The 27,769-nt window shown below is 60.5% G+C and overlaps 1 protein-coding gene across 21 annotated transcripts in view; it reads right to left on the bottom strand.

Annotated features, from left to right (window-relative positions):
- NCOR2 (nuclear receptor corepressor 2) overlaps positions 1 to 27,769 on the bottom strand; it is a 210,906-nt gene that overhangs the window by 129,810 nt on the left and 53,327 nt on the right. For all 21 annotated transcript variants that reach the window (XM_039241454.1, XM_039241364.1, XM_039242237.1 and 18 more), the window contains 3 exons: positions 13,768 to 13,981; positions 6,538 to 6,665; positions 4,814 to 4,991 (listed from right to left, as the gene is read on the bottom strand). In XM_039241454.1, the coding sequence (XP_039097385.1) occupies positions 4,814 to 4,991; positions 6,538 to 6,665; positions 13,768 to 13,872 (411 nt within the window). In that variant the 5' untranslated portion in view covers positions 13,873 to 13,981. The remainder of the gene's footprint in view (positions 1 to 4,813; positions 4,992 to 6,537; positions 6,666 to 13,767; positions 13,982 to 27,769) is intronic.

Genomic DNA, 27,769 nt, shown 5'->3' with positions numbered 1-27,769 from the left:
CAAGCCAGCCTCAAGGCCAAGCCGGCAGCTGCTGGCAGAGGAGGCCCGGGAAGGAGCTCCAGGCTGCCGCCTCCCCGCCCCCACGGCAGCTGCACCGGAGGACAGAGGACACATTATTCCCTGAGACAACTGCAGCCCCAGGGACGGCCAAGTGCCCCCCATCTCGGGACCAGAAGGGGCCGTTCTATCGTACGTCCACGCCTCTCCCCCCGCAAGGCCCACATGGCCCCAGGTTCTGAGGCTGTCACTGGGTCTGCCTTCTGTCCCCGCTGTGCCCGTCTGAGACACGGGGAGAGCTGGCGTCAGGACTCCTAGGCCTTCCATACTCAGAACCTTCAGGGGAGATGCAGAAATGGCCACCTGCCCCCCACGCTGCTCAGGCCACCTCAGCAGGGAAATCCCAGAAATCAAAGCATGCGCCACTCCTCACTCAGCCCGTCCCAGTCCTCGGCTCAACTTACCCCCCAGACTCCCACAACAGCCTTCCAGGGAGCTGCTACTTTGTCCCCATTGCACAGATGAGGAAACTGAGAACTGGGAGATGCCTGCCTGGTACTGCTCTAAGCCAGCGGCCAGCACACTTTTCTGTAAAAGGCTAGGTGGAAAAATATTTCAGGTTCCCATTTTGGACTCTGCCCAATCACTCACCCATCACTGTACTGGGAAAGCAGCCACAGACAGACACAAACAAACTAACGTGGCTGTGTGCCAATTAAACTTTATTTACAAGGACAGGCAGAGCACTAAGTTTAGAACCTAGTAAGTTTACCAACCTCTGCTCTTAGCAATTCACAAGTCCTAACTCAGGTCATTGTCACAAACACCCTAAGAAGTAGGCATAGATAATGTTTTCGCCGTTTCCCAGATGAGGAAAATAGACCCAGCAAGCTTCCGTGGCAGGCCTGAGGTCACCGGCCACAACGCAACGGGACCCTGGCTCAGAAGGCACCAGAGGCCGAGGCTGGGCCTCAATCAGACTCTGTAGAGGTGGGCAGATCACAAGAGCAGGCTGCGGGGTGTCCCACAGCAGAAACAGGGCCCAGAGCACACATTTATTTACCCCGAGGAACGGCAAAAAGAGCAAGGTCTCTCCTTCACGCTCCAGGAGCCGTGAAATTCATGGCAACACTGTGTGATGAAAATTTCCCAAGAACAATACTCAGTGAGCTTGGGGACCTAACTACTCCCCAACAGGAGGCCCAAGCTGGTGGACATGGGTGCGAGGGTCCCTGGCCCCACACACAGCAAACCCGAATCAGCTCATGTGCTCCGGCACCTGCAGGCCTTTGCACAGGCCGTCCTCTCTGCCCACAGTGCCCACCTCCAGCTTCTGGGCCAGCTAAAACCAGATCTGCCTTCCCATGCCATCTCCCCCAGCCCCTGAGATCTGCCTCTTCCTCTATACAGCTAGGGCACTAGGCTGGTCTCTCCCTGCAGACTCCGTCCTCTCTCAGGTGACAGGGGAAGTGGCTCCCGGCACTGGCACCGAGTAGCATTACCCGCTGTAAGAAACACCTCTCCTCCCCTCTCTGATCTTCGCCAGGACCAAGAAGGAAAATAAACAGGGTCCCAGCCCAGGACGAAATCTCAAAAGCAGGATGAGCAAAAACGCGGCTTTCATCCCAAAGCTGGCAAAGTCAGTGCAAGGGTTAGATGACACAATGGGCCACTGCGGGGACTGCTGGAAAGTTGCTGGAAGCTTTTCCTTAAATTCTTGAGGAGTAAAAAGGGCCTTCTTCAATGAGTTCTTATTGCTTCAAGTTCAGGCTTAGCATTTACACTCACCAAAAATGCACAAGTAGGTCCATCGACAGCTGAACTGACAGATAAAACGTGGACCATCATGTAATGGAACACGACTCAGTCTTAAAGAGGAGCAGAGCCCTGATCCGTGTGCCACGACGTGGATGAACCTTAACAACATGGTGCGGAGTGAAAGAAGCCAGACACAAATGGCCACGTATTACATGACTCCATTTACAGGAAACGTCAACAGTCAGATCCAGAAAGACAGAGGGCAGACGGGTGGTCCTGGGAAGGAAGGAACGAATGGGGAGTGACTGCTAACGGGTGTGGGGTCTCCTTTCGGGGTGATGGGAATGTTCTGGGACTAGTAGAAGCAGTGGTTACCCAGCACTGTGAACGCACTAAAAGCCTCTGAATTGTTCACTTATGGTGGTGAATTTCAGATTATATAAATATCACCTTGCCTTAAACAGAAAAGGCACACCCACAGGGCAGAGCGTGCTTTCTCCTGGACAGAGCTTTCCAGGAGTGGGACCCAGGGAGCCTGGCTAGTGGACCTCCAGGTGCTTCTCCCAATGGCTGCAGGCCTGATTCACTGCAGCCCAAAGCCACAGGAGCAACGCAACAAACTCAGACCCCAGCCGGTCGCCAGGTGGCAGCTGGCACTGTTTTCCCCATCAGATGCCCCTGGCGTAAAATTAGGGCCACCACAGAAAAGAAAAAAACGCGTAATGCAAAATTAAAGACACAGGCAGCAAAAGGCCTGTGGCTGGGGAGGTGCCCCTTGTCCCAGCTTCAGGAAGGGGCAGGGGCGGCTGCAGGCACTCTGTGTCTACCCCTAGTCACAATCACAGCGGGCTCCAAGATAGGCAAGGACCCCACGCATAGGCAAGCTGTGGATAGGAAATGTGGAGATGGAGGAAAACCTTTCCCTTTCTGCTGGCCTTGAACATGGGAAGAGGAGGCCCGGAGTCTCAAACTGCCTCCTCGTTAACACAACAAGACTACAAGAAAAATGGCAGACCCAAGAGAGGGACGGAGATGGAGACCTGGTGACATCATGTCACCTGAATCAAGCCGTGCCTAAAGTCCGCCAACCCCGGATTTCAGTTATATGAGCCAGGACCCATGCTGAAGTTAGTCTGACACAGGTTTTCTGTCCCTTTCAGCCAACAGAGCCCCACCACACAAAGGGACTTTCAGAAGTGGTTCTGTGTGTGATGGCTCCAAAGTCCCCTAAAGCAAAGTCTGGTGAATTCCAAAGGAAGCCCGATACCACACAACTCCAGGGGCTCAAGGGCAGGGAAGCGTTAGAAAACAGAACATTTTTATATGAAAAAGGAACACAGCTGGCGGGGGGCAGGGCTGTAACAAAAACATCCCACTGAATTCCTGTCTCATGCGTCCAGCTGAATTCCACACGGCAGACGCAGAAAACATCTGAACGCTTTCAGAGTTGTGTTCCCTCCTGGCTCCTTCCCTTGCCCAACTCTGCCCAAACTTTCCAAGTGCTCTCAGCAGCCTGGAGCACTGACTGGAGTTTGTGCAGGCGGGTCCCCAGGACCGGGCCCGCCACTCCCCTGACCCCAGGGTCCAGGAAGAGAAGACTGACACACAGAGACAGACAGACACAGACCCAAAGATTAAGACTCACAGAGAGAGAGGGAGCCCCACCAGGGAGCTTCAAGAAGAGGGGTGAGCAGAGGCTCCCAGCCCCGGAGAGGCACGGAACCCTCTGGAGGCTCCCCACCACCATTCCAGCAAGCCAGGCTGGGCGGGCGGCCTGTTCTCTGGGCAGAACCGGACAGCAGCTCGGGGCACAGCCCACTGGGGGGCCTGGTCCCTAGGGAGGAAATCGAACCTCCCGGCACGGCCCTTGGCCTGACCACTGACCTGGCCCCATGCCCCTCCGCGAATGCCCCCCTCCCCTGTCTAAGACTCTCCTCGTGAAATAGGTTTTCCTATGACAAAACCTCCCTCCCAGGGAGGAGGACACAGACTCAAGTGCCCAGGCGGGGTGGGGGGCAGCCACCGGGAGGAGGGGGGCAGGCGGCCCGCTAGCAGGACCAGAGGGGAAGCCTGTGGCCGGGCAGCCTGGTGGGCAGGGATGGGCTGCCTGGCCGTCAGTGATGTGGGCGAGCGGCTCCTGCTCTCTCACCCTGGGGCCCGGGGCTCCTTTATAAAAGGAGATCACAGGTCACGTGAGTGGGGGCTGAGAAGACGCGATGGAACGACACTCGCCCGGCCCACTCCCTCAGCGCTAGCTGGCGTCATCACCACCACAGCAGCGCTCCTTCCGTGCCAGCCCCCTGCGCTGGCCAAAATCCCCACCATGCAGCCCCGTCCAGCACCAGGCAGAGAAGAGGACCCAGGAGGCCAAGTGGGCCCCTCCACGCCCTGGCCTGGCCCCCACCCCCACCAGTGCTGCGACACGATGAGTGCCGGCCTCACCCAGCAGCTGGGAGGCTGCTAACGGGCTAACGTGTGTCCCCGGGGCTGTGAAGAAGCCTAAAGGAAACACTCCGCGTGTGCGGGAGGGACATCCATCACTCAGCCGGCTGCAGTCCCTGCCCCATCCCAGGTAGTGACAGCAAAACAACCGCTCCGGGGGCAACTGGGTGACCTGAATGCACAGCCACCGGCTGTGATCCCTCCATTAGCGCCTCTGTCAGCCTCCGCTGTGCAAATCAGAGACCAGAGAGGCTTCCAGCCTCCACTGTCCTGAGGTTTACCGACAGCGGGCAGGCCTCCTGAACCGGCACCCCGTAGGCACTTAACCTGCGCACGTTCGCCCCCACCCTCTCAGCTCCACTTTCCACTTTAAGGAGGAGCAGAGGGAAAGAGGCCTCTAGGGCACAGGGGGCGCAGGCTGGGCGCATTCAGGTAGGAGCTGCCCCCCTCCAGCCAGGAAGTGGCCGGTAGAGCCACCCTGGGCCCAGGCGCCTCCCCTCCAGCTGAGCTCCCCATCCCCCCCACATGCCCACCATGCCCACGCCCTGCCCTGCACCCAGTGCAGCTGCAAAAGCACCCACATCCTCAGGAGCTCCCGGCTAGGCCCAGGCCTCACCTTGGACAGGTCCTCCGAGCCCCCGGGCTGGCCCGCAGCCAGCAGGGGCGAGGGCCGCAGCAGGGGGTCCGGCAGCAGCTCCAGGCGAGGGCGCTTGCTCTCAATGAACTCCATCTCTGACTTGCCCAGCTCGGGCAGGTACGAGTGGGACTCAGGTCGCAAGTGGAGCTCCTGGGACCTGCGGGAGGCAAAGACACAGGGCGTCGCATGTGCTGCCCTCCCGCCACACACCTCCCATGCACCACACACACCCCCTGGGACCCCAAGAGAGAGGGGCCCATCTGCCCCAGGGCACCCAGCCGGGCGAGACTCAATCCCAGCCTCGTCCTCCTGCGGGTCGCCGTTCCCTGTGTTAGCAGGAAGAGTGTGTCCTGGTGATTCCCACCCCCTCCCTGCCAAGAGCGGCCCACGGCCCACAGCACCAGCCCCGCCCGGAGCCGGCTACCAATGCAGCCTTGAGTCCCACCCCAGACCTACTGAGTCAGACTCTGCATTTGAACAAGAACCCCGGCTGATTCACGGGCACAGTCAGATCCGAAAAGCCTTGTGGGTCCAACACAGACAACACCACACATGCTGTCGTCTGCACCTCCCCCACCAGGCAGACACCGCTGGCTAAACCTGGCCTCGCGTGCTCCCCAACGCAGCCCGCTGCCTGGGGCACAGACGGGAGCTCAGCACTTCCAGCTGGCTCTCCTGAACCCGGCTCCCCACTCTGCAGAGGTCAAAACTGGGCCCAGAGAGGACATGGCCCTGCCTGAACACACACAGCAGGGCCAGGCCTCGCAGACTCCACCTCTACCTCCTGCTCCTGCTAGAATGCTTTTCTAGTGGATGCCCTCCCTGAGCTCTCCAAGAACCTGCTCACCTCCAGGCCTTTGCACGTGCTGTTCCCTCTGTCCGAATACCTTTACCAGGTCTCTGAACGGTCAGCTACATACTGGGCAAAAGTACCTTCCCTGAGAGGCCTTTCCTGGCCACCCAGCCAGAGATAATACCTTGCTCACCCCGTAGATAAGAAATGGGTCATCTGCCTCATTCTGGAATCATCTTGTGGGTCTCTGTGATGCACCTCCCCTGCTAGACTGGAGACTCCCTGGAGGCAGGGCCGCCTACCATCATGTGCCCACAGCCTAGAACAGGCCAGCACGTGCCATCTGAGGTCAGGGCTCTTAGCAACCGGCGCTGTTATCATCTCCACCATCTTGGGGCCCTGCTCTGACCTCGGCCCTCCCCTCACTGGGGTCCCCGTCCCGCTGCTGTGGCTCATTCCCTCCCACCTGGACTTAAGGAAAGCCAGGCAGGCCCGGCCACAGGCAGACACCAGAGGGCCTCGTCTGGGAGCCGAGGGAGAGGAAAGGACTTGGAGAGAAGGGGAGGAAGGGGGTCCCGTGTGCACCTGGGCAGGACACGTCCCTCTCACCAGCACCCCAGCCCCCTTGCTCCACATCTTGGCGGTCAGCCACCCCGCCCCCCGCCTGGGACCCCCCCCAGAGATCCCTGAAGGCCCGTAGTGGGAAGTCAGAGGGCCACGTGGTCTTCCCTGCTCATCCCCAACCTCGCCCCACGTCACAGCTGCACCAGGACAAGGGCAAGCACACGACACCCCCCTCCCCAAATTTAACACCAACCCTGCACGCTCCTGCCCCAGCACAGGCCTCCTCCCCCGGCCTGAGAACTGGGCCCGCGGCTCCCAGCTAGGCGGCGTGCAGGCCTCTCCTCACCTTTCGTTCCCAGGCTGAAACTCAGACAGCAGGGAGGGCCTTCTCCTCTGGGGCTGGAGGATGGAGCCGGGCGGCAGGTGAGAGCTGTAGTCACGGGGGTGGTGCTGGTACTCCAGCAGCCCGACGTCCTGCAGCGAGAGGCCGAGGAAGCCAGTGAGCCAAGGCGCCGCTCCGCACTCACGGGCCCAGGAGGCAGCACCAACGCTCCCTGCCCGGGGCTCACTCCCGTGAGGGGCCACGGCCACGGCCACACACGGTTCCGGACGCCCGGTGTGGCCAGTGGCCGGCTAACGCGTACCCTGTGCCGCGCCGCTGCAGCCCCTCAATCAGCGCCACCCCGGGGCTCCCCCGTCTTGTCTGTGAAAGGAAAACCCACCTACGTGTGTCACATACACAGGCCCCGACCAAAGTCAGGACAGATTTCAGACGGCAGCCTCCTTTACATGCCATCTACCACCCCCACCACCTGGGGGAAAACCAAACGCTAACAAATTAGACGTATCCTGATTATCAACTACACTCTGATCTGAGACACACTAAAAGGTTTTTTAAAAAAGGCTTAAAAACAAGTCTTTCAAAAGAGAAAACAAGGCCAGCTTCACACTGTACCGATGCAAATCGATTAGCTCTGTCTGCCTGGAACACTCAGTTACACTGTGTGTGGCAATCAATTAGTGATGTCTGACACAGGTACGGCTAAGCAAGAGTGGCCCCTCGCATGCTTTATTTTCTTCTTGGCACCTTCCTTAAGTCTGAGTTTTCCATTAAAAAAAAAAAAAAAACCTAGTCATTCTTCTCGTTCTTCTGTTGTCTGGCTTTTTTGTTAGGCAGGTATTTCTGCAAAGACAGTCAGAAGGTATCGGGCAGGTGTGCTGGGAGTGTGCGTTTCAGACCCTCCAAAGCAAGCACGTAAGACGCTGAGATGCTAAAGGCTAAAGGTGGGTAAATGGAATGAACGGAGCCCCATCGACGTCAGAGGCTGCACACGCTAAGAAGCCCAGTGTGGGAAGAAGAGCTGCAAGGCCTGGGGCTGGGGGAACTCCCTGTCACTCAGACCCTCTGAGCCTCAGTGTCCTCATCTTTGAAATGGGTGCTGGAGCAGATGGACGGAGGTCTCCGTGCTTCCTACCCCTAGCCCTCCTTTAACTCTCAAAGATGCCCCTCAAGATGACAGACAGCTTCCGGAAGGCAGAGAAAGGCACGGCCCCCCCCCACGCTCTGTGATGTCCAGCACAATGCCCCCGGTGCTCGCGAATGGAGGGGCAGGAAGGAGGCAGGAGAAAGACCTAGAGGGAGGGGCAGAGGCCTGGGGACAGCGCTGGCAAGGCTGGCACACGTGCGGAGGTGTGAGGAGGAAGCCGCGGGGACGCTCTCTACCCGCCTCTCTGCACGAAAGCAAAACGAGCAAAGCAGAGAGACAGGCAGCCCGCTGCCTCAGGAGACAGACAATCCAACGCCTCGGCGAGACCGCGCCGCGACTGCCAACTGAGGCAGGAAGAGGCAGCAGCACACGGGGCCCTCAGCAGGGGTGGGGGCGGAGAGGCCCCTCAACGAACTTTCCGGCCTCAGTTTCTCTGTTTAGGAGCCAAGCGGGATGCGCTCATCAGCAAAGCCCCTCCCAGGAGCGTCTCGGGGGTCCATTCGTGCCGCATCCCCGCTACACTCCACGCCAGGATCTGAGGCGGGTCTCCAGGGCTGAGCCAGGGACCCCCAAGGGCATCGGGAGGCTCCACAGGAAGGCAAGAATCGGGGAGACCCCGAGAAACGGACCCAGGGTGAGGCTCACTGCGGTCACAGGAGATTGAACACAGCCCACACTGAGGCTAGAAGCCTCCCAGCCCATCTCCGAGCCCAAGAACTCTATGTGCTGCAACAATGTGATAATAATACCCAAAGTTCATAAACTGCCGGTGTGTGTCTGCCACTGAACGCTTTAAACATTTTAATTAATTCAATTCCTTACAGCAACACCACGTGGCGGGTCTCACACACAGTCCCACGCAAACACGAGAATTCAGGCACAGAGAAGGTAAGTGACTGGCCTAGGTCACACAGCAAGGAAGGGAACTTCCGAGAGGCAGGACTGAGGCCAGGCTGGCTTCCTGTTGAGGGACGGTCAGGGGCAGATTGACAGGTGCTGAATCTACCCCCCAAATGGGGACAGCAACGAAGCACACTTGGGGAGAAGGGGCCTGCCCTGCCCTTGCCACACACTCGCAGAGCGCCGCGCGGAAAACCAGGGGAGGAAAAGTGTCTCCAGGTGAGACCCCACCCCCACCCCCCACCTCTGCCGGCCTCTCCCAACGTGGTGCCTCTGACACTGGAAATTGGGATTTGCCCATAAACTATGCCCCTCAAACCCCCCAGAAAGGTGACATGGAGCTGTGAACAATCCATTGAACCAGGAGAGAACCCCTCTGGCCTGTCTGTGGCTAGATCCTAAGGGGCCACAAGAACAGAGGGGCCGGGGTTTCCAGGCCTCAGGTCGAATCCAAACTGGGTCTAGATTCTGGAAGATATCTGAGGGAGGGGCTGGAGGAAGGTTCTCCCTGCGGCTGTGCTGAGAGAAGGGGTGCCCCTCGCAGGCTCCTGGGATAGGGCTTCTCACCCACGGTTGGTTGGCAGGGGGGGGGGGGCGTTGTGGAAACGTCTAGAGCTGCACAGGGCAGGCAGAGGACTCACGGGCCCCTCCTGGAGAGGTGGGAGGCCCCACCTCAGGGCCTTTGCGCATGTCGTTGCCTCTGCCTGAACATTCCTTCACCACATTTCGCCATGTCTGGCCCTCTAGCTCCTTTCAGGTTTTGATTCTGACGTCAGCTTCTCAGTGAGGCCTCCTTCCCTGGCTCCGGACTTCAATCAGGACCCCCACAGCCTCAGCCTTCCCTCCCCCTCCTCCCCTGCTCAGTGGTGGTCCCCAAGAGAACACCAGCTGCCTGAGGCAGGGATGCTTCCGGTTTGCCCTCAGCTCCATTCCCAAGGTCTACAGGAGGACGGGCCCATGAGACGCCTACTAAATACTAAAGGAATGATAAAGCACCCAGCCTGGGGGCTCCCAAGAGGCCTCTCTGCGGGGCTAAACACCACCCAGAGCCACCCCCCAGCAATCAGAACCGAGAGGCAGGAAGAGTCACAAGGCCAAGGCAGAGAAACCCGAGGCAGCATTCAGCGACCCACCAGCTGGCCTACGCGGGCCCTGAGTCCCCGACCCTCAACCCAGGGCAGCGCTGCTCCACGTGAGGCCCACACCGCTGCCCATGACGAGTGGGCACAGAAGACGCGCATCCCAGTGCACCTGCCTCGGCCACCCCGGCCCCGCACCGCAGAGCCGGGGCTTCCGTGCAGCCACACCACGTACCGGTTCGGCGCACCCTGCATACTAGCAGACCAGGTCTCCCCACAACGCGTCTGATAAGCACCGATCCAGGGCAGGAGTCCGAAACAGGGCCCAAGGCCGGGCTCGGCATCTTGGCAGCTTTCGAGCCATGAGGGCAGTAGAGCTGAGCAGTTGCTGTGACACAGACCAAACGGAGAGACCTGAAGTATCTGTGGGGAAGGCGTCCTGGCCTCTCCTCCAGCGTCAGGGCGCACAAGCGACATGGAGGAGAGTACTCATGCTACGCTGCCGCCGTGATAACAGTGTCACCAAAATCATCATCGTCGTTACTCGCTACCCGTGCGAGCTAATGCCGTGCAGGCATCACGCGAAGGCTCTGCCCACGTCAGCTACTCTGATGCTCAGAATCCTGTCGTTACCTCGATTAAACAATGGGGAAACTGAGGCACGGGGCGGTAAGGCCACTCGTCCAAAATTCTACAACTAAGGTATCACTAAGGCGGTGCAGGAACACAAGCAGTCTGGTTCCAGAACCTTCTACACAGAGGCACAGAGAGGGTAAGTAACTTGCCCAAGTCCACACAGCAGAAAGGGGTAGTGCTAGAAGTCAGATCTTGCACCTTTTGGCTCGAACACACTCATCCAGCATGAGAACTACAAGAGCTCGGGAAAGTTCAGAAGGTCCCGGGGGGCTTGGAGCAGAAGGCCACACAAAGCCTGATAAAAGGTGAGGCAGTGAAGGTATGTCGGGGCCGCCGATCCTGGAAGACCGGCAGGGAAAGACGTGGAGTCCTGGTTCTATGAGGGGAGGGAGCCCAGACCCGAGAGGTGGAGAGGGCAGAGCACAGAGACTCTCCGGGCAGACCGTGTAGAATTCCCGAGCTACACACACGCTGTCCGGAGAGGCCGCGGGCCTCCCACAGCCCAGGAGGCCAGGCCTCCGCCCGCAAGCGCCCCTGCGACCACGCCTTCCGTCTGCACGAGAACACCGCAGCGGGCAGGTGGCGGGCCAGCACAGACCGGCCAGCTCCCGCGGCCCCGAAGGACAGGGGCTCCCGTCGCCCTGCCACGAGGGAGGGCAGGAGCACCGCAAGCTCACGGCGCACGCGCTGCCCGGCCACCTTCCACGGCAGCTCAGACCCACAACCCCGCACCTCAGGCAGGAGAGCAGAGGCTGCCCCACACAGCGAGTGCGTGGGCCCCGCACCACTCAGCAGGTGGGAAGGAGCAGAGACTCAAGGCCACGTCCGAAGTCCTCCTGGGCTCCAGGGAGGACCAGCCATCCAAGCAGCCCCGGGCCCAGGGCTCACTGGAAGATGCCTCCAGGGCCAGGAGGCACTACTCCTCAAGAGAAGCCTGTGAGGAGTGTGTGTGGGAGAAGACGGAGTCCCAGGAAGGTCACAGGTCACTGGGTCCACACCCCTCCCCTTCCTCCCAGCGTCCTGCCTCAGCTACTATGCAAGGAGCCGGGACACTGGGCTCCTGGACGGGGCGTTTATCTCTATGTGCCTCGACTTCCTCTTTCTTCCACCCTCTGGTCTTCTAGACTCAGAAAAGGGGGGCACCTCACCCCGCCTGTGAAATGGGCTGATGGCAACGTGTTCGAGGGCACGGGCTGCAGGGGGCAAGGAGGGCACCCAGACTACAGAGCCAGTGCTGACCTCCCAGCAGCCGAGGGAAAACGGCTCCAGCCAGGACACAGGCCCAGGAGAGCAAGACCCCGTTCCCCCAACCCGAGGTGCCAGAATGCTTGTTTCTGCCTGTCAGGGGACAAGCAGGGCTGGGCCACCCCTGCACAAGGCAGGGACTCGGGCCCCGCTGCTGCCACTGCAAAGGACAGGAATGCCCCCACCCACAGCTGCCCCAGGGCCCCGCTCACCCCTGGCCTCAGCCTCTTGCCTGGAGCGGGTGGTGACTGCTGGGGCCTGTCCAGCCACATCCTGCGTCACCGACAGCCCCGGTGGAACGACAGGAGATGTTATGGGTCAGCCAGTGACCCCAAATGACCGGGAGAGGACCCAGATGGGGCAAAGGGCAGGAGAGAAGGCGGGAGGAGGGGGGACAGCGAGTGTGGGGGGGAGGGGGGAGGCTATAGGGACAGGAGAACTTTCCAAGGCTGTGCCGCAGGGAAGGGGAGGGAGAGGGGTGAGAATCCGGCAGGAGGGGCCCAGCAACAAGAGAGAAGCCAGAGGCAGCGGCCAGTGGCCCCCAGGAGAGGCAGCCCTCCAGGCAGCTGCAGTAACCATGACAATAACCAGGAGTAACAGCCGGCAGAGGGACACGTCCGGCAGAGCGCGGCCAGGCGCTGCCGTAAGGACTTTATACAGATGGTCACGATCGTCATGTTTAATCCCCGCGAGAATCCCAGAGATGGGGACTCCGGTCACACCATTTTACAGATAAAAAACTGAGACTCAGAACAGTTAAGTCGCTGGACCAATCTCCTCACCTCTAGAACGTTCCCAACCTACAAATAGAGAGCGTACGAGTCCCACTCTGCGATGATTCACAGCAGGGAGTAAACTGTCCTCGTAGAAGGTTCCGAACTGAACGCCTGTCCTGCAGCAAGGGCTCCGTAACCGGGAGCTCGTTTCTGTTGTTGTTGTCATTGCTGCTGGGAGTCCGCATACAGGTCATAACGCTATGGGACAACATTCGCCCCCCAGGAGCACGCTGCTCAGCCTGGGCACACAGTAGGTGCTCAACAGACAGCGGCATCCGGGACCGGGACTCAGTACCCTGAAGCTGAGGCGGGCTGCCTCCTGGCAGTGATCTCAGCTGGGCCTGTGGTTTAGTCTCCTGGCCTCAGTGGCCTCATCTGCAAAGTGGGATGCTACCGCCAGAGGCTCCTTCACTGGGCTGTACGTGAGAACCAAAGGCTCTACCCGCGGGCAAGTTCTCGTAACGGGGCTCAATAATGCGCCCATTTAGCCCAGCTGGCTCTGAAAAGCGTCCTGGTGGCCAAAATCCTCAAGAGGCCACTGTGTCTGGGACGCCCTCCCCGCTGGGCCAGTGGGTTCACACGCTCACTGATGGAAATGCCCTCCCACACCACTTCCTTTCTTCTCACGAAGAGGAACCACACAAAGCAACACACACGCATGCACGCGCGCGCGCACATGGCCCAGCAGAGCTGGACTCTGGCCCAGCCGCGGCCACAAGGCCGCACACCCCCTCATCAAGAAGGCGGTTGGTCAAACAGGGAAGCCCACGACCTCGCCCTGGCAAGAAAAAGGACGTGGTACCCTGCAGGTAACCCGTAAATGCCAACAAAGGCCCACCCTCACAGCCACGCCGCGCAGGGAGGGGCGAGGGCAGGAAACGGGGCCACGCTAGGGGACGGAGAGAGCAGGGTGCAGCGTAGGAGAGCCGGTCCAGGGCACACCGTGTGCAAGCCAGCGTGCAGACAGCACGCCTCCTTCCCCACAGGCGGGTCACCCTCGGGGGATGGGGCGGCTCTTCGGACCCCCAGATGAGGGCTTCCGACACAGAACATGTCCAGGGCCAAGGCTCAAGGAGGCAGGGGCTATCAGCAACGGCCCCCGTGGGGGTCACCCCAATAAAGCAAAAAGGGGTCCAGGAGAGGCGGGGCTGCCGGAAAAGTGTATACAGCAGGCACTCCATGTTTGTACACAAATTCCCCAGCTGACACTGAGAGGCAGAGATCGCAGTTCAGCCAGGCCCCGGATTCCATCACGCCCCACTTTAAAGTGGGAGCTAAGAGATTTTACCAGAAGTTCCAGACGCCAGACGTCCATGCCATGACACCCTGCCTCCCTCGGGGGACAGTGAGTCCTGGCAGGACCGTCAGAGCCACACCAGGCCTCACGGGGGGGGGGGGTGTTCTTGGTGAGAGAAGGCCCCGCGGGGGCGCGCACACCCCACCCCTGCCTTACCGCGTGGGGCCGGGCGATCTGCACAGGGTAGGAAAGGCCGTGGGGTGGGTAGCGGGGCTCGGTGGCCCTCCACGTCTGCGCCACAGGCTGCGTGGATCCCGACATGGCGGCGGGCGTCTGGGGGCTCTGGGGCCCCAATGCTCTCCCTCTCGAGGCGACCCGGGTTAAAAGCCAGTCCTCCTCATCTGCTCACGAGCCACCGTGTCACAGGAACCTGAGGGAAAACCGGAAAAGAAACACGATCAGGCACAGGGCAGCGTCCCCTCCAAGGACCGTGGTGGGGCCCCTAACTGGTCCTTCGGTCCCCAGGGAAAGTAAGCACACAGGCCCCCCTGACCCCTCCATGCCGCTGGGCGCCCCCCCCACCCCCGCCCGCTGCCAGCAGGAGACGGCAGCGCCCCAGGCCAGACACACCACATCCGGGAGAGCCGCGCCCCCCAGCCACATCCAAGGCCCCCTGCTCAGCAGGGACCGGGACCCCAACACTGTGGGCGCCACCCCCATTCGCCAGCCCCCAGAGCCCGCCGACCTCACCCCAAGACCCCTACAGCTCTGAGTCACCAGGGCAAAGGTCTCGGGAAGCACCCAGTCCAAGCAGGTAGCTGGGGACCCGTCTCGGGCCAAAGAAACGACTCGGGTCAAGGGTGCAGGAGGCCCTCAGTCAGAATCTGCCTTTGCCCAGAAATCTCGGGGGGTCCTCCATCCTCCCAAGCAGCCGTCCCTCCCCGGAGCATGCCTGGGCCCGCAGCGAGAGCGGGGCACGTGCAGCCCCGCCCCCACAGGCACCTCCGCCCTCACGCCTCCCCATGCACGTGCAGCCACGCCCCCTGGCACGTGCAGGCCCTCTGGCGCGGGCCGACCCCCTCCTCCCCCCACACAGGCAGCGCACCCCACGGTGGGGAAAATCCAAGATGGCGCCGAGGCCGCCGCCTGGATGCGCCGGCAAAGGTGAAGGCTGCCTCCCATGACGCCCCCCATTGCCCTGCCCTGGGCTCACTGCTGTCCTCCAAGAGGGAGGCGCCGGGGCCCTTCACGGGGGATGCGCCCTGTGGAGGTCTCCTGCTGGGACGGAGTGCTGAGATCGTGGCGGTCAGAGGAGGGACCAGATCCCCATCTGAGGCAATGGCTGCGTCCCCCTCCTAACGCGCCACCGTACACGTGACTTTCCTTTCTAGTACCATCCTTCCTCCTCCCATCCCCAGGCTCAGGGAGTAGTCATGTGGTCCAGGCCCGGCCAATCCGGTTCCTGCATCCCCTGGGCCAGGGGTTGGCTGAAGATGGACACGTGACCCAACTAAGCCAATGAGAGTCAGTCTTGAGACTTTTGCTGGAGGAAGCGGGAAAAGGCGAGCCCTGCCAGCCGCTAAGCTAGGAGACTAAAAGCGTGCGGTTCTCAGGCCCACGTCGTGGCAGGCGCCGGCCCCGCAACGACGCCAACCGGCAGGAAGACAGAGCTGAAGGGCGGAGGGAGCGCAGCGGGGCCCCGATGACGGCCATGCCTGAAGGCGGTCGAGGCCGGAGCCGGTCATGTGCTCTGCCTTCGCCAGCCCAACCTGGGCTTCTGTCACTTGCCACCAAAAGTTCTGACTCACCCGGGGAAGAAAGGAGTCACAGACCAGCGCACCTACAAGCACCTCAGGAAGCTGCCCGCGTGGGCTTTTCCCGGCCACCAAGACAGGATGTACCCTGCAATTTTTACGACCACGGGAACAAATCCTGCTCAGCTAAGAGGGGCTGCTGGTCCCACTGCCGCCAGTATCGTTCCCTGCGGCAGCTCCGGCCCAGTGACAGTGATGCTCTGACGTGGAGGCGGCGGGGGAAGGAGCTGCTCCTGCCAGCTCCTCCCAAGGGCACCTGTCCTACAGCCCAGCGACAAGAAACCGGCCTCGGGACAGGGGCAGGTGTGGCCGCTGCGGCTGGACCCCGGTCCAGAATCCCATTGCTCCGGTCCGTCTCAGAGCCCAGCAGCTCCTGGGCCTGCGATGCAGCAACGCAAATCCTGTTCCTTTCTGCTCTCTCTCTCTCTCTCCGGGCTCCCAACAGTCGCCCCCTCTCTCCAAGGAGATGAGGCCAGCACTCCGGAGCGCCGGATGCTTACACTGGGGGCCCCTCCTCCAAGCGCCGTGGGGGGACTTCCAATCGCTGTTTGATTTTGCGTCACAGAAGGCAGCCGAGAAGTCTGATTTACCGACAGCTTTTCTAACTTCCTTTGCCTAACCAAACGCCGACTGGAGGTGGCAGGCCTCTGCCGGCTGCTCACGCGAGCCGTGCACGGGGCTCCAGAAGCCAGGGAGGGGACACCTTTCCCAACCAGCCCTGGAGAATCCTCGGCGGCATCCCACCCTGCTCAGGCCAAGGCCACGGTCTGGCCGGCTTCCCACCCCCGCAAGACACGGTGTGCCCGCTACCAAGCTGAAGGGGCATCTGCCATCAGTGGGGTCACCCCAGCGGCTCCCTGACCCAGTGTCCTCACACGCGGGTTGTCCCCAATGCAAGGCGACTCTGGGTGCCCCCTTCATTCACCGCGAGCCTATTTAATAAACTCAATTTCCACCCCTCCCAACCCTCAGTCACATTTACTGCCAGCTCAAAGAAAACTTTTTTAGGAAAACATTTTGGCGGTTCCTCCAAAAGTTAAACACAGAATTACCAAATGACCCAGCAATTCCAGACCCGGGCACATTCCCAAAAGAACTGAAAACAGGGACTCAAACAAATATATGTATACAATCGTTCAGAGCAGCACTATTCACAACAGCCTAAAGGTGGAAACTGCCCCAGAGAATAAACAAACCAGTCCGTCCGCACAGCGGAACGGGATTTAGTCACAAAAAGAAATGAACCACTGACACAGGGCTACACCGCGGGTGAACGGTGAAAACATCATGCTAAGTGAAAGGAGGCGGTCACAAAAGGCCAGATAGTGGAGGAGTCCACTTACAGGAAGTATCTGGAATAGGCGAACCTATAGGGACACACAAAACAGACTGGTGGCCGCTGGGACTGAGGGCGTGGGCAGCGACTGCTAAGGGGTGCCCAGGCTCACCCCACAGTGATGGAAATGTGTTAAAATTAGATAAAGGTAGTATTTGCATAACACTGAAGGGAAAAACAAATTGAAGCGCTGACATCATCAAGGTTTGAATGTGAATGACAAGAAAAAAAGAAAAAAAAACCCGAGGACCCACCTCCGTGAAAGACAGAGGTAAGGGAGGGGGAGGGAGACCCAGGGGATGGCAGGAGGGTGTCCTGGATCTGGGCTGGCTGGGAGGCGTTCTGAAAACAGATCCAGACCGGATCCAGACCAGATCCAGACTGCAGCAGGTATCCGACATGGCGGCCCCAAAAACCACTGCCTATCTGGCGGCTTTAGGATCAAGAGAAGGTAGTGGGCGGGGCGCCCGGGTGGCTTAGTCGGTTAAGCGTCTGACTTCGGCTCAGGTCATGATCTCATGATTCGTGGGTTCGAGCCCCGCATTGGGCTCTGTGCTGACAGCCAGCTCAGAGCCTGGAGACTGTTTCGGATTCTGTGTCTCCCTCTCTCTCTGGCCCTCCCCTGCTCACACTGTCTCCCTCTCTCTCCGAAATAAATTTAAAAATTTTATTAAAAAAAAAAAAAGAGAGAGAGGGAAGGTAGTGGGCATCCATATATTTACAGAATTTTGGGGTGCCTGCTTCGGGTGGAGCCCCAAATGAGCGAATGAGGCAGAGCCCCGCTGCTGAGGGTCTCGGTGCCCCAATGGGGGGCAGGGGGGAGCAGGGTGCCACAGGGAGCAGACAACCAGCAAACAGCGACCTCAAAGAAGGAAGCCCAGTCTACCCCAGCCTTGGGGAGGGTGAGGGGATATTGGGAAGAACTTCGGGGAGCGGATCGGGCACAAGACAGCCAGGGGGAGTCAGGTGGAGGTCGCCACTGGAACAGGAGCCCGAGAGGACACCAGGTGCCACGTGCTTAGTGACTGAGTGGGCACAAGGCAGGCGGGGAGGACAGTCGTGCGAAGCCCACGGGCCATGGCCAGGATGGATTCTGTCCTAAGGGCTCCGAGGAGCCACGGGCGGGGGCTGGGGAAATAAAGAGTCCGTGGGCTTTACAGGCAGGCGCTGCAGAGAACCAGGACACCTCGGGGCTCCTGCGGCCATCCAAGCAAAAGCCGATGCTGGCGGGACCCGAGCAGCAGGCACAGGGCAGGGGAGTCGGAAAGGAGCTCACCCTGGGGTGGGAGGGGCCAAGTGGCCTCCCGGGGACAGGGACAGGGACCCTTCGTCCCCTTGTCAGGCAGGATGCCTCACACCTCTGAGCCTCAGTTTCCTTGGGGACGTGTCCAGAATTCCTGCTCCCCTAGCCTGCTGGGAGGAAGGCATGCTTGCAAAGCGATGCCACCAGGCCTGGTAAACAGCAGGTGCTCAATGAGGCAGACTCAGCAAGGGCAGGGCTCCGAGAAGAGACAGCACTCTGAGGTTAAGACTTTGCTGACCCAGGTGGCAAGGGACGCTTCCAAGCCCCGGACCCGCCTTGCACATCCAAGCCACGAACTACGACACCAGGGCCGCCAAGCCAGGCAGAGGAGGGCCAGGAACCCCAGGGGGCTGGCCGCGGCAGGGGGGCTAAGCACAGTCCCGCACGGGGGCCCCACCCTGGGGGACCACTCAAGGTCGGCACAGGGGCCCCGGGGCGGGGGGGGCCCTCTACCGCTCCCGCCCTAGAGGTAGCACGGAGGGCCCCTCGTGTGGCAGCGCCCCACAGTCCCGACCTCACACCCACGTGCCGCCCACCGCGTGGCTCTGGTGAGGCGTCCAAACCTGCAGGAGGAGGAACCCCCCCCATCCCAGCAGCCTGTCGGTGCGCCAGGCACACAGCAGGTGCTCCTCAAGGGAACCCGTGCGGGCAAGTGCCAGCAACACCAGGTGAGGCCAGAACCTCCTGCCCCCACATTCCTCTCCTGCCCCAGGCAGGACGCTGAGGCCCCACCGAGGCACATTCCATAGATTTCCCGAGCCGTGCGTGCCACGCGTCCGCTCCGGACAGGACGGGGTTCCAGCAGGCCGGCGCTGGGATGTGTCTGAGAGGCGGCGGGGGACGCGGGGGTGCTCCTTCAGGGGCCCGGGAGCCTTCAGACCGGACCCCAGCTCTGGGGAAGGTGAAAGCCCAGCTGTCTGCGCCACACATGCCCAAAACTCTCCCGTAACTACGGGGCACCGACCTCGGAGCTTGCGGCAGGTGGGGGAGCCTCAGAATTAAAACTCAGCTGTCAGCCCACGAAAAGCCCCCAGCTCTCCAGAGCCTTCCAAGGTGCCCCACGTGGGCGACGGGGTCTGTGGCACCCCCGCTGCCAACGGCGTGTCGGGCTGGAGAGACACAGATGCACTGGGAACCCTGTGGCCTCCCTCACTGCCGCTCTTGAGCATCTAGAAAGGCATGTGACCGCTCAGCAGCTACAGGACTGCTGTTTGGTTTGACTCCCTGCTGATTCCCCTGCGAGTGCCCGGCACATAGTAGGTGCGCTAGCTTCCCAGAACCTCAGTGAACAAAGCATCACAAACATGATGGCTGAGGGGCGCCTGGGTGGCTCAGTCGGTTAAGCGACCAACTTCGGCTCAGGTCATGATCTCACGGTTTGCGGGTTCGAGCTTCACGTCCGGCTCTGTGCTGACAGCTCAGAGCCTGGAGCTGCTTCAGATTCTGTGCCTCCCTCTCTCTCTGACCCTCCCCCGCTCATGTTCTGTCGCTCAAAAATAAATAAACGTTTAAAAAAAAAAAAGGATGACTGAAAACAACAGAAATGCATTCTATTCTCTCACTGTTCTGGAAGCCAGAAGTCCCAAATCAAGGTGTGGGCAGAGCCACACTAATGCCCCCCACCCACCCCCGCCCCAAGGCTCCGGGGGTTGGGAGGGAGGGGTCCTTCCTGACTGTTCCAGCAGCGAGTAGCCCCAGGGGACCCTTAGCTTGCAGCCGCCTCACTGCAGCCTCTGTGGTCATCACCCGGCCCCTACGTCTGCGTGTCCTCCCCCCTGAGAAGGGGCCTGTGAGGTCACACCGGCTTTCCCTCTCAACGAGAAAAGAAGACGCCACCCTCTGGGCAGGGGTGATGTTCGAGGTCTCCTCTGTCAAGCCTGCCCCTTGTGCCGCTGTGTTAAAGGAAATTTCAGCTGTGTCCTCCACTGGGGAGTAATGAGCCCAGGCCTCTGTGCATCACCTGTGGGTTAAAGGACCAACCCACCTGGAATCCTAACACGATTAAAGCCATCATTCAGGGTCCCCCAGAAAGCAGGCCCCTGCCCAGCAGGGCTAAAACTGGCCTCCTTGCCCTTGGCTCGACCTCTCCATCCAAGGAGGAGCCAGGAACCCAGCCACGGCGTGTTCACGGCTCTGCACAAAGCGCAGCACCCGGAGAGGCTCGAGGCCAACATACTCCGAGCTCAGCTCAGAGCTCTGCCCCGTGCCCACCCCCAAATGGAGACCAGGCAAGACAAACCTAGCCCCAGGGGGGTCTCTGCCCCATTCTGGTCACTGGGGCATGGTGGGGGGGGGGTCACAGCAGTGGACCAGCTGGACAGAAACTCCTGCCAACCAGAGCTGACATCCAGGGACAGGCCTGTCCCAACCCAGAACCACCTCCTCACCCCAGGTACCCAAAAGAAGATGGATGGAGGGAGAAGGAAGGGTGAGTGGGAGGAGGGAGGGAGGGGAGAAGATGGATGGATGAATGATGGACAGACAGATGGACAAACCAATCAACAGATGGACATCTGTTTTTTTTAAAGTTTATTTAGTTTTGAGAGAGAGTGTAAGCAGGGGAGGGGCAGAGAGAGATGGAGACACAGAATCCGAAGCAGCTCCAGGCTCTGAGCTGTCAGCACAGAGCCCGACAAGGGGCTCGAACTCATGAACCGTGAGATCATGACCTGAGCTGAAGTCGGAGGCTTAACGGACTAAGCCACCAGGCGCCCCTAATCTTTCTTTATTTTTGAGAAAGAGAGACAGAGAGTGGGGGGGGAGGGGCAGAGAGAGGGAGACACAGAATCCGAAGCAGGCTCCAGGCTCCAAGCTGTCAGCACAGAGCCTGATGCTGGCCTTGAACTCACAAACCGGGGGATCATGACCTGAGCCAAAGTCGGACGCTTAACTAACTGAGCCACCCGGGCGCCCCAGATGCACAGCAATTTAACTGTGCCACTGTCCACAGTTTTTCTGGTCTCACTTTTTAAACCAGCCCCCAGAGCCAAGCATGCCTTTATTCCACAAACACACCTACATCAGGCTCACCACCCGCCACTGTGGGAGACACACACGAGCACCACTACCCCCATGAACCCCAGGCCCACACAAGTGCCCCCAAGTCCCAGCCTGCCCAGCACAGAGGACCCTGGGAAAAACTGCCTCCAGTCCCCAACTCCAGAATCAGAACAGGGAGGGACAGGTGGAAAGGGTGGTTGAGAAAAGGTCTCTGGAAAGCTCCACCCCCACAGAAGAGTCCCCAAAATGAGAGCTATGGCTCAAGTACCCTCTGGTACTAAAAATACAGGGTGGGGGTGGGGGGACAAGTTAGCGAAAACGATGAGGGCAATATTAGTCACTGGGCAGGTACTACTATCCCCACACTGCAGATGGGCAAATCGAGGCTGAGTGAAGGGAACCAACCAAATGGCAGAGCAAGTCCCTAGTTAGGACGGTGTGCAGGGCTGGGGCGACCCGCACCCGCGCACAGAGAAGGCCGAGAGCTTCTCGAGGAGGGGTGAGCTGAGCCTTACAGGGTCTAGATGAGGGAGGGGGGCTGCCCTCCCCAGCCCTGAAACCTTGGCCTTATGGCATCTCACTCAACAACCTTCTTTCTGCAGGTGGGGAAACTCAGGCCCCAAAAGAGGTCGGGGCTCAGCAGGCAGGTGCCACCGGGCCAGGCTCCACCCTCCTCAGCTAGATCCCCACGGCCCACCCAGGGGGCCCAGGCACGTGGTGAGGTGGGCAGGGTCACGGGGACAGAAGCTGTGGGTCCATACGGATGACCGGCTCCAAGGACAGAGCCCTGGAGGGGCCACAGCCTGGGAAACACAGAAGCCTGGAACCGAACACACCCCAGGCACCTCCCCTCAGCCCCCCTCCCCTACAAAGGACCCCCAGCCTCGGCTAGAATTCCCACGCCCCCAGAGGCTGCGTGGGGCCCTCCCAGGGCCCTCAGACCCACGCGGGCGTCCGCAGTTCGACTTCATCCACAGGTGGCATTCCTCAGCCACCCGCACCGGGGGAGGCCCCCGACTTCCTTCCGCAAGCCTGACTGCCCCGTTCAACAGATCAGGAAACCGAGGCGCAGAGAGGTGCACTCCCTCACCCAAGGTCATGCAGCCAGAAGGTACCTGGGTCCGGCCCCACACACCCTCTGAAGCGAGCAGAGGAGTGCCACCGAGGAGGCCCCTTGGCGGCTCCGATGTAATTGGTACATTTGTGTCCATTGGGCTGTGGCTGGTGTGGCCGGCCCCGCTGCCCAGCCCCCACCCCCACCCCCGCCATAGCCACATCTGCTCAAAATCGCTTCCTCCTGGACTCCCTCCCCCTCTTAATTTTAAAAGGAAGAGAGAGAGAGAAGCCACAGTCTGGACAAACCCTCCTGAGCGCCAGGTCACAGGGTCCCGGACGAGAACCCTTGCCTGGAGGCGCGCCCTCCCTCTTGGGTATTTCACAAACATTACGCTGGATTTTTCCTGGCTCTCCCTCATTAGGTTCTGGGCGCCCCGGGAGGAACGTGTTTTCCATTAGGCCCAGCTCTTCCATCTGGCCTTCCAAACAGCGATTTTTTTTCTGCAGAGAGGGAAGAGGGGGAAACCAGAGAAGAAGCTGGTGTCTGGGGTGGGGGCCGGGGGGGGGACGCTGGCACCAGCCGTGTGACTGGGCAAAGCACTCGACCCTCTGCCCCGAGTGCTTGGAACAGAGCGAAGCTGACTACAGACCGGGACGCAGGGATCTGACGCGGGGAGCCGTGTTGGGGCTCGGCGTGGTGCCCGGTCACAGTGAGTGCGCGACGACGCGCGGGGCTGCAGCCACATCCAGATCCAGGGTGCCCGGGTTGTAGAGGCTGCAGGGCTCGGGGTCCTTGGTCCATCCCCGTCGCTGCCGGGACGGGAATGAACCAACAACCAAGCAGTGAATGGGCCACAGATCACAGCTCTGGACAGTCTGTTGAGAGACGTAAGCCAGACACAACCTCTTCGCCTATAGGTGACGTCCGGCAGGGCCATGGCCGTCTCACAGAGCCAGAGAGCAGAAGGCTGGCTGCCGGGTCTGGAGGAAGGGGTGGGGGGAGTGAGCGTGTAACGGAGACTGTTTCTGTTTTGCAAGATGAGAAACTTCTGGAGAAGAAGGTAGCGCGACAGTGTGAATCTACTCAATGCTACTGTACACTTAAATAAGGCTGAGACCAGAAAATTTTTGTTATGTGTATCTTACCACAGCTTAGAATTTAAATCATAATAAAAACAAAACAAAAACAAACCACATACCTCCTCCAGGGAGGCCTCCCTGGTTGAACACCGAGGTATCCAGCTGGGCTGGTATTGCTCAGTGGTGGCTCCCGCTACCCAGGGGGCCCCATGGAAGAGCCAGCGTTGTCACAGGCCCTGTGGGGGGGGGGGGGCGTGAGGCAGCAGCCCCTCACTAGGCTCCAAGGGGGACCACAGTCAAGGCCTCGTGGTCTCTAGCCCGCCTGGCCCCCAACCCAGGCAGCCTCGGGAGAGGACCGAAAGGCCCTGAAAGGCACTGGGCTGACGGTCGGCCGGCTCCGCCCATCACTCCCCGGGACCCCAGAGCGAAGGGGCCGAGGCAAGGGAGCAGGGAGGCTGCCTCCGGGTTCCCACAAACGTCCCTGCAGCAACATCTGGCAAATGTGTCCACAGCTGTGCAGCTGCCGGAAACGCCGCCTCCCGCCCCTCCCCCGCGCACGCTGGGCCCTCCAGGACGGCTTTCTGAGGAATTTATGGGGTCGCCCTGAGAATTTCAGGGCAGCTCTCTGGGGGACGTCCTCCACCACATGTGAAGAAGGACAAATGTTCCCGCTGCTAAGAATAGCTTCGCCAGCCGCGGTCCAGGACGGGGAGCCCACCCACCCAACAGCAGCCCCAGCCTCACACCAGCCCCCCCTCCCCAACTCCCAGGGGTCCACCTCCCCCAGGCCTGCCGCTGGGGAAGGGTCCATTTGCATCAGCTCCTTCTGAGGCTCAAATGTGGATCGCGGCAGCGCCCACGGCCTAGCCCAGGGCTTCCCTTCATCAGTTAGTGTCTGATGATCCAGAATCCAAAAGGCCCTCCAGCCCCTGCAGCCAGGAGTTCCAGAGGGCGAGCACAGGCTTCCGGGCCCCGGAGCGGGGAGCATGCTTCTGGGATCTGATCATGAGGCTGTGGACTGAGCAAGATTCACAAGGCTCCGGGGAAGAGGGTCCCAGGCCGGATATAGGGAGGGGGGAAGAGTGAGGAGGGCTGAGGACACCCTGCCAGGCTGGAGTCTCCAGAGGGGAGGGGCAGGCGGGGCCACCTGTGTCAAGGACGCGGGAAGGGGGCGGTGGTGGGAAGGGGGCGGCTGCTCAGCCCCCCCGCTGCGCATCACGGGGGGGGGGGGGGGGCGCCTGGAGACTGTGGCCCAGGGGATCGCAGCTCCCCATGCTTTCAGGCAAAGACAGTCTGACTTTGAGACATCCCTCAATTTACAGTTTTTATTTCAAAAAACATGGACTCTAAACCCAACCCAATAAATCAGTCTGACGTCCAGATACAGCCCGTGGGCTGCCAGGATGTGACCTGTGGCTTCTGACATGTGGTCAGTTGAAAACCACAAGAGAGAGCCCGGCAAAGCCCAGGGGAGCTTGGGGGAGCACGGAGGCCGGTGACAGGCAGGAGTGGTCTCCCACATGGCCTGGGGGGGCCCCTAATTAAAACAGGGACGGGGGAGCTGGGCCCACCTACCCCGCAAATCTTAAATAATACTCCCGTCCCCCAAAGGACACACGCTGGCTGTGAAAGGGGGGGCTGGGCAGGGACCCCACGCTGGCTCCTCTCCCACACACGGAGCTGGCTGTGGCCCGCGGCGGCTGTCTTTCCCTACCCAGCACCCACTGCTTGCAAACTGCACCCTTATGTCCCCTGGGCTATGACCCCTCCTGCACACTCAATTCTGGACTCTGAGGGAGGCTGACTCGCCTCCCAGCTCTGGCCAATGAGCACAGGTTTGGGAGCATCACCAGCACCAGAACCACAGCTGCCGTCATTGGTTTGGGAAAGGGCTTAACTCTCAAGCTGAGCCCATAAAGCTTAGTCCTACGACTTCTGTTGTAACATCAGAACAACAAGCTTCCCTTCCACTGGGCTGCTAAGTTGTGATCATTAGCCTTAAGCCACCAGGGACTGGACATGGGGAGCACCTTGTCACCTGAGCCCCTGGATCCAACCATGCCTGAAGCTTACCCTGATATCCTCCTGTGCTAAATGCAGGAGGGGCAGAGAGCCTGCCAATTGCAACCAACACACCTAAGATAGTGACCCCCTTAAAATCCAAATTCTAAGCCATGAAATCTCCCTGGAATCAGATCTCCACTCTCAGGTCCCCTCACCTGTATGGGTAGGGAGACCTCCCAGGCCAGCCAGAAGGAAGCAAGAGAAATGAGACAGGAGCCCAGGACAGATTGGCCTAGGAGGAAGGGGCCAGACAGGAGCCTGGGATAGGCCTACCCTGTCTCTCACCCTCAAGAAGCAGAGTCTCCTACCAGCAGCTCTAATGGGGAATCCAGCAGGCAGCAACCTTGTGGACAGAGGCGGCCTCTCGCTGGCTGGCTCAGACCCGGTCACTTCTCAGCGGCAGGCACAGCCCCACCCACAATGCCCAGGTAGTAAGCCGGAGCCTCTGGCCTGGCTTTCTGGGGGAACACCCCCAGGTGGTGAGCTGGCACGGGCTGCTCTCTTTCCCCACCCCTTCACACCCCTCTCTTTCAGGCAGGGGCATTGTCTGAGCCACGATGCCTTGCAGGCGGCACCCACAGACACACCTTGGGCCCCATCCCTGCCAGAGCCTGTTTCCCATGGAAGGCGTTCAAGGCTCAAACCAGGAGCAGGGAGAGAGCCTGACGCCTCACCACCCCGGACCCCACGGGCGCTGACCCCTCCCACCATCCTCTTTTCTTTCCAGCCTTTACGTAGCCACAAGTTTGTTACAGCTCCCTTGTCACAGATGGGGAGACTGAGGCTTTGGGAGCAAAGAAGGCTATTTGATGTCCCACAGGCAGGAACGGGACCATGGAAAGATGAACTCTACTTCCAGATTCCCGAGTCCTGAGCAGTCCTGACAATAGACCCAAGGTGAGTCCGCTCATCCTCATCGCGAATTGCTAACACAGCGCTCACTCGCATCAGTCTATTCGATCATCACAATATCCCTGGAAGCAACATGGGGGCACAGAGAGGTTAAGCAGCTCGCCTGAGGTCACACAGTGGGCCAGCGGCAGAGCCTGGATGCAAACCCAGGCTGGCCCCCTCCAGCATCTTATCCATCGCATCCTGGGAACCCATTACCAGTGGGCCCCAGCCTCCCTGCTCAGGCTGGAGGAGGCCTCTGTCTCTCCCATCAGGCTGCTGTCGGGGCCTCACAGGCCTTGAGCCCAACATCACTGCTCCCGGGTCCAGGCCAAGTCCTGCCCCCAGGGCCAGCTGCAGTCACCACCCCGGGTCCCAGAAGGAGAAGAAAGACGGCACCCTCAACCCCACCCCAGCCTTCTGGCTCTGTCCCCCATCAGGACCTGGAATCGTCATTCCCAGAGTCCCCGCTGCCTTATTTCCCATCGCCCCGCAATCCCAACGGTGAGGCCGGTGGAGGCAGGATGCACCTCTGTTGTGTGTGTCCCGCAGTCCCAGCTCAGTGCACACCACGGGCCCCCATCAACGTTGGCTGAATTCATGAACGAGCCGAAGCACAAAGGCCACTTTGGAAACAGAGAAACTGAGGCCGAGAAGGGGTCTACTTAAAGTCAGACTTGGGGGCGTCATCTACAGAAGGCCAGCATGTCCCGAGAACTGATCCACATTTATACTGCCTGCTCCCCGATCACTTTCACTGGGGCCCAGGGCTCGGATCCCTTCCTCCCATAGCTGCAATGCCAGCGCATCCGTTAGCCACGGCCGGGGCTCTGAAGGCCATCACCACCACCGAGGGGCCGCAGCCTGCCCTCTCTGGGCCCCTGTGTCTCCATCTGCCAAGGGCACCTGGAAAATAACGCAGCTTGCGGGGGCGGGGGGAGGACTGCCCCCCCGGGTGCTGGGTGAGTGGCCGGGTATGTGGAGAGTGAGCGTCCAGGGCTCGGGGAGGGCCCGGCACGGTACCCGGGAAGCCTCCTGGGTCACGTCCTCCTTTGCGGGGACGCCTGCACGGGAGGAGGGCTAGCAGCAGGCAAACAGGCAGCCTCAGGGGTCTGTGATTTGCGTTCTGGGCGAGGGCACCGGGTTCAGGACTCCCCATGCGCCCGACGACCTCACGAGGGCCCGGCCCCTCAGCCTGGGATGGGCAAGAGCGGGGGTCCCTGGCTATCCGAGCTCTTAGGGCTGCTGTAACAAATGACCGGAATCCAGGTGGCTTAAGATAACAGAAATTTATTCTCTCGCGGCTCTGGGGGCCCCGTGTGTCCAACATCAAGGTGTGGGCGGGCCAGGCTCCCTCCGTGGGCTCTCGGGGACGATCCCGCCCGCCTCCTCCAGCTTCTGGTCACATCACTGCGGTCTCTGCCCGTCTTCACACAGCCGTCCTCTGTGCCTTCTCTTCCGTCCCTCCTAAGGACGCCGGTCACTGACTACAGGGGACTCCGAATGACCTCATCTCCAGACACGTCTGCAGAGCCCCTTTTTCCAAAGCAGGTCACACTTCAGAGGAGATGGGCACGAATGCGTGCGATTCCCTTTTGTGGGGCGGGGGGCTGCCACTCACCCCACCGCAGGGGCCCCAGCCTTTCCTGACGCTGCCCGCTGACCCCAGGCCCA

Source organism: Hyaena hyaena, unplaced genomic scaffold (genome assembly GCF_003009895.1).
Source record: "Hyaena hyaena isolate Hyena2069 unplaced genomic scaffold, ASM300989v1 scaffold_0, whole genome shotgun sequence".
In the NCBI taxonomy this organism is placed as follows: Eukaryota; Metazoa; Chordata; class Mammalia; order Carnivora; family Hyaenidae; genus Hyaena; species Hyaena hyaena.
The sequence above is the reverse complement of the archived record's forward strand: the minus strand, read 5'-3'. Positions and strand labels throughout refer to the sequence as shown.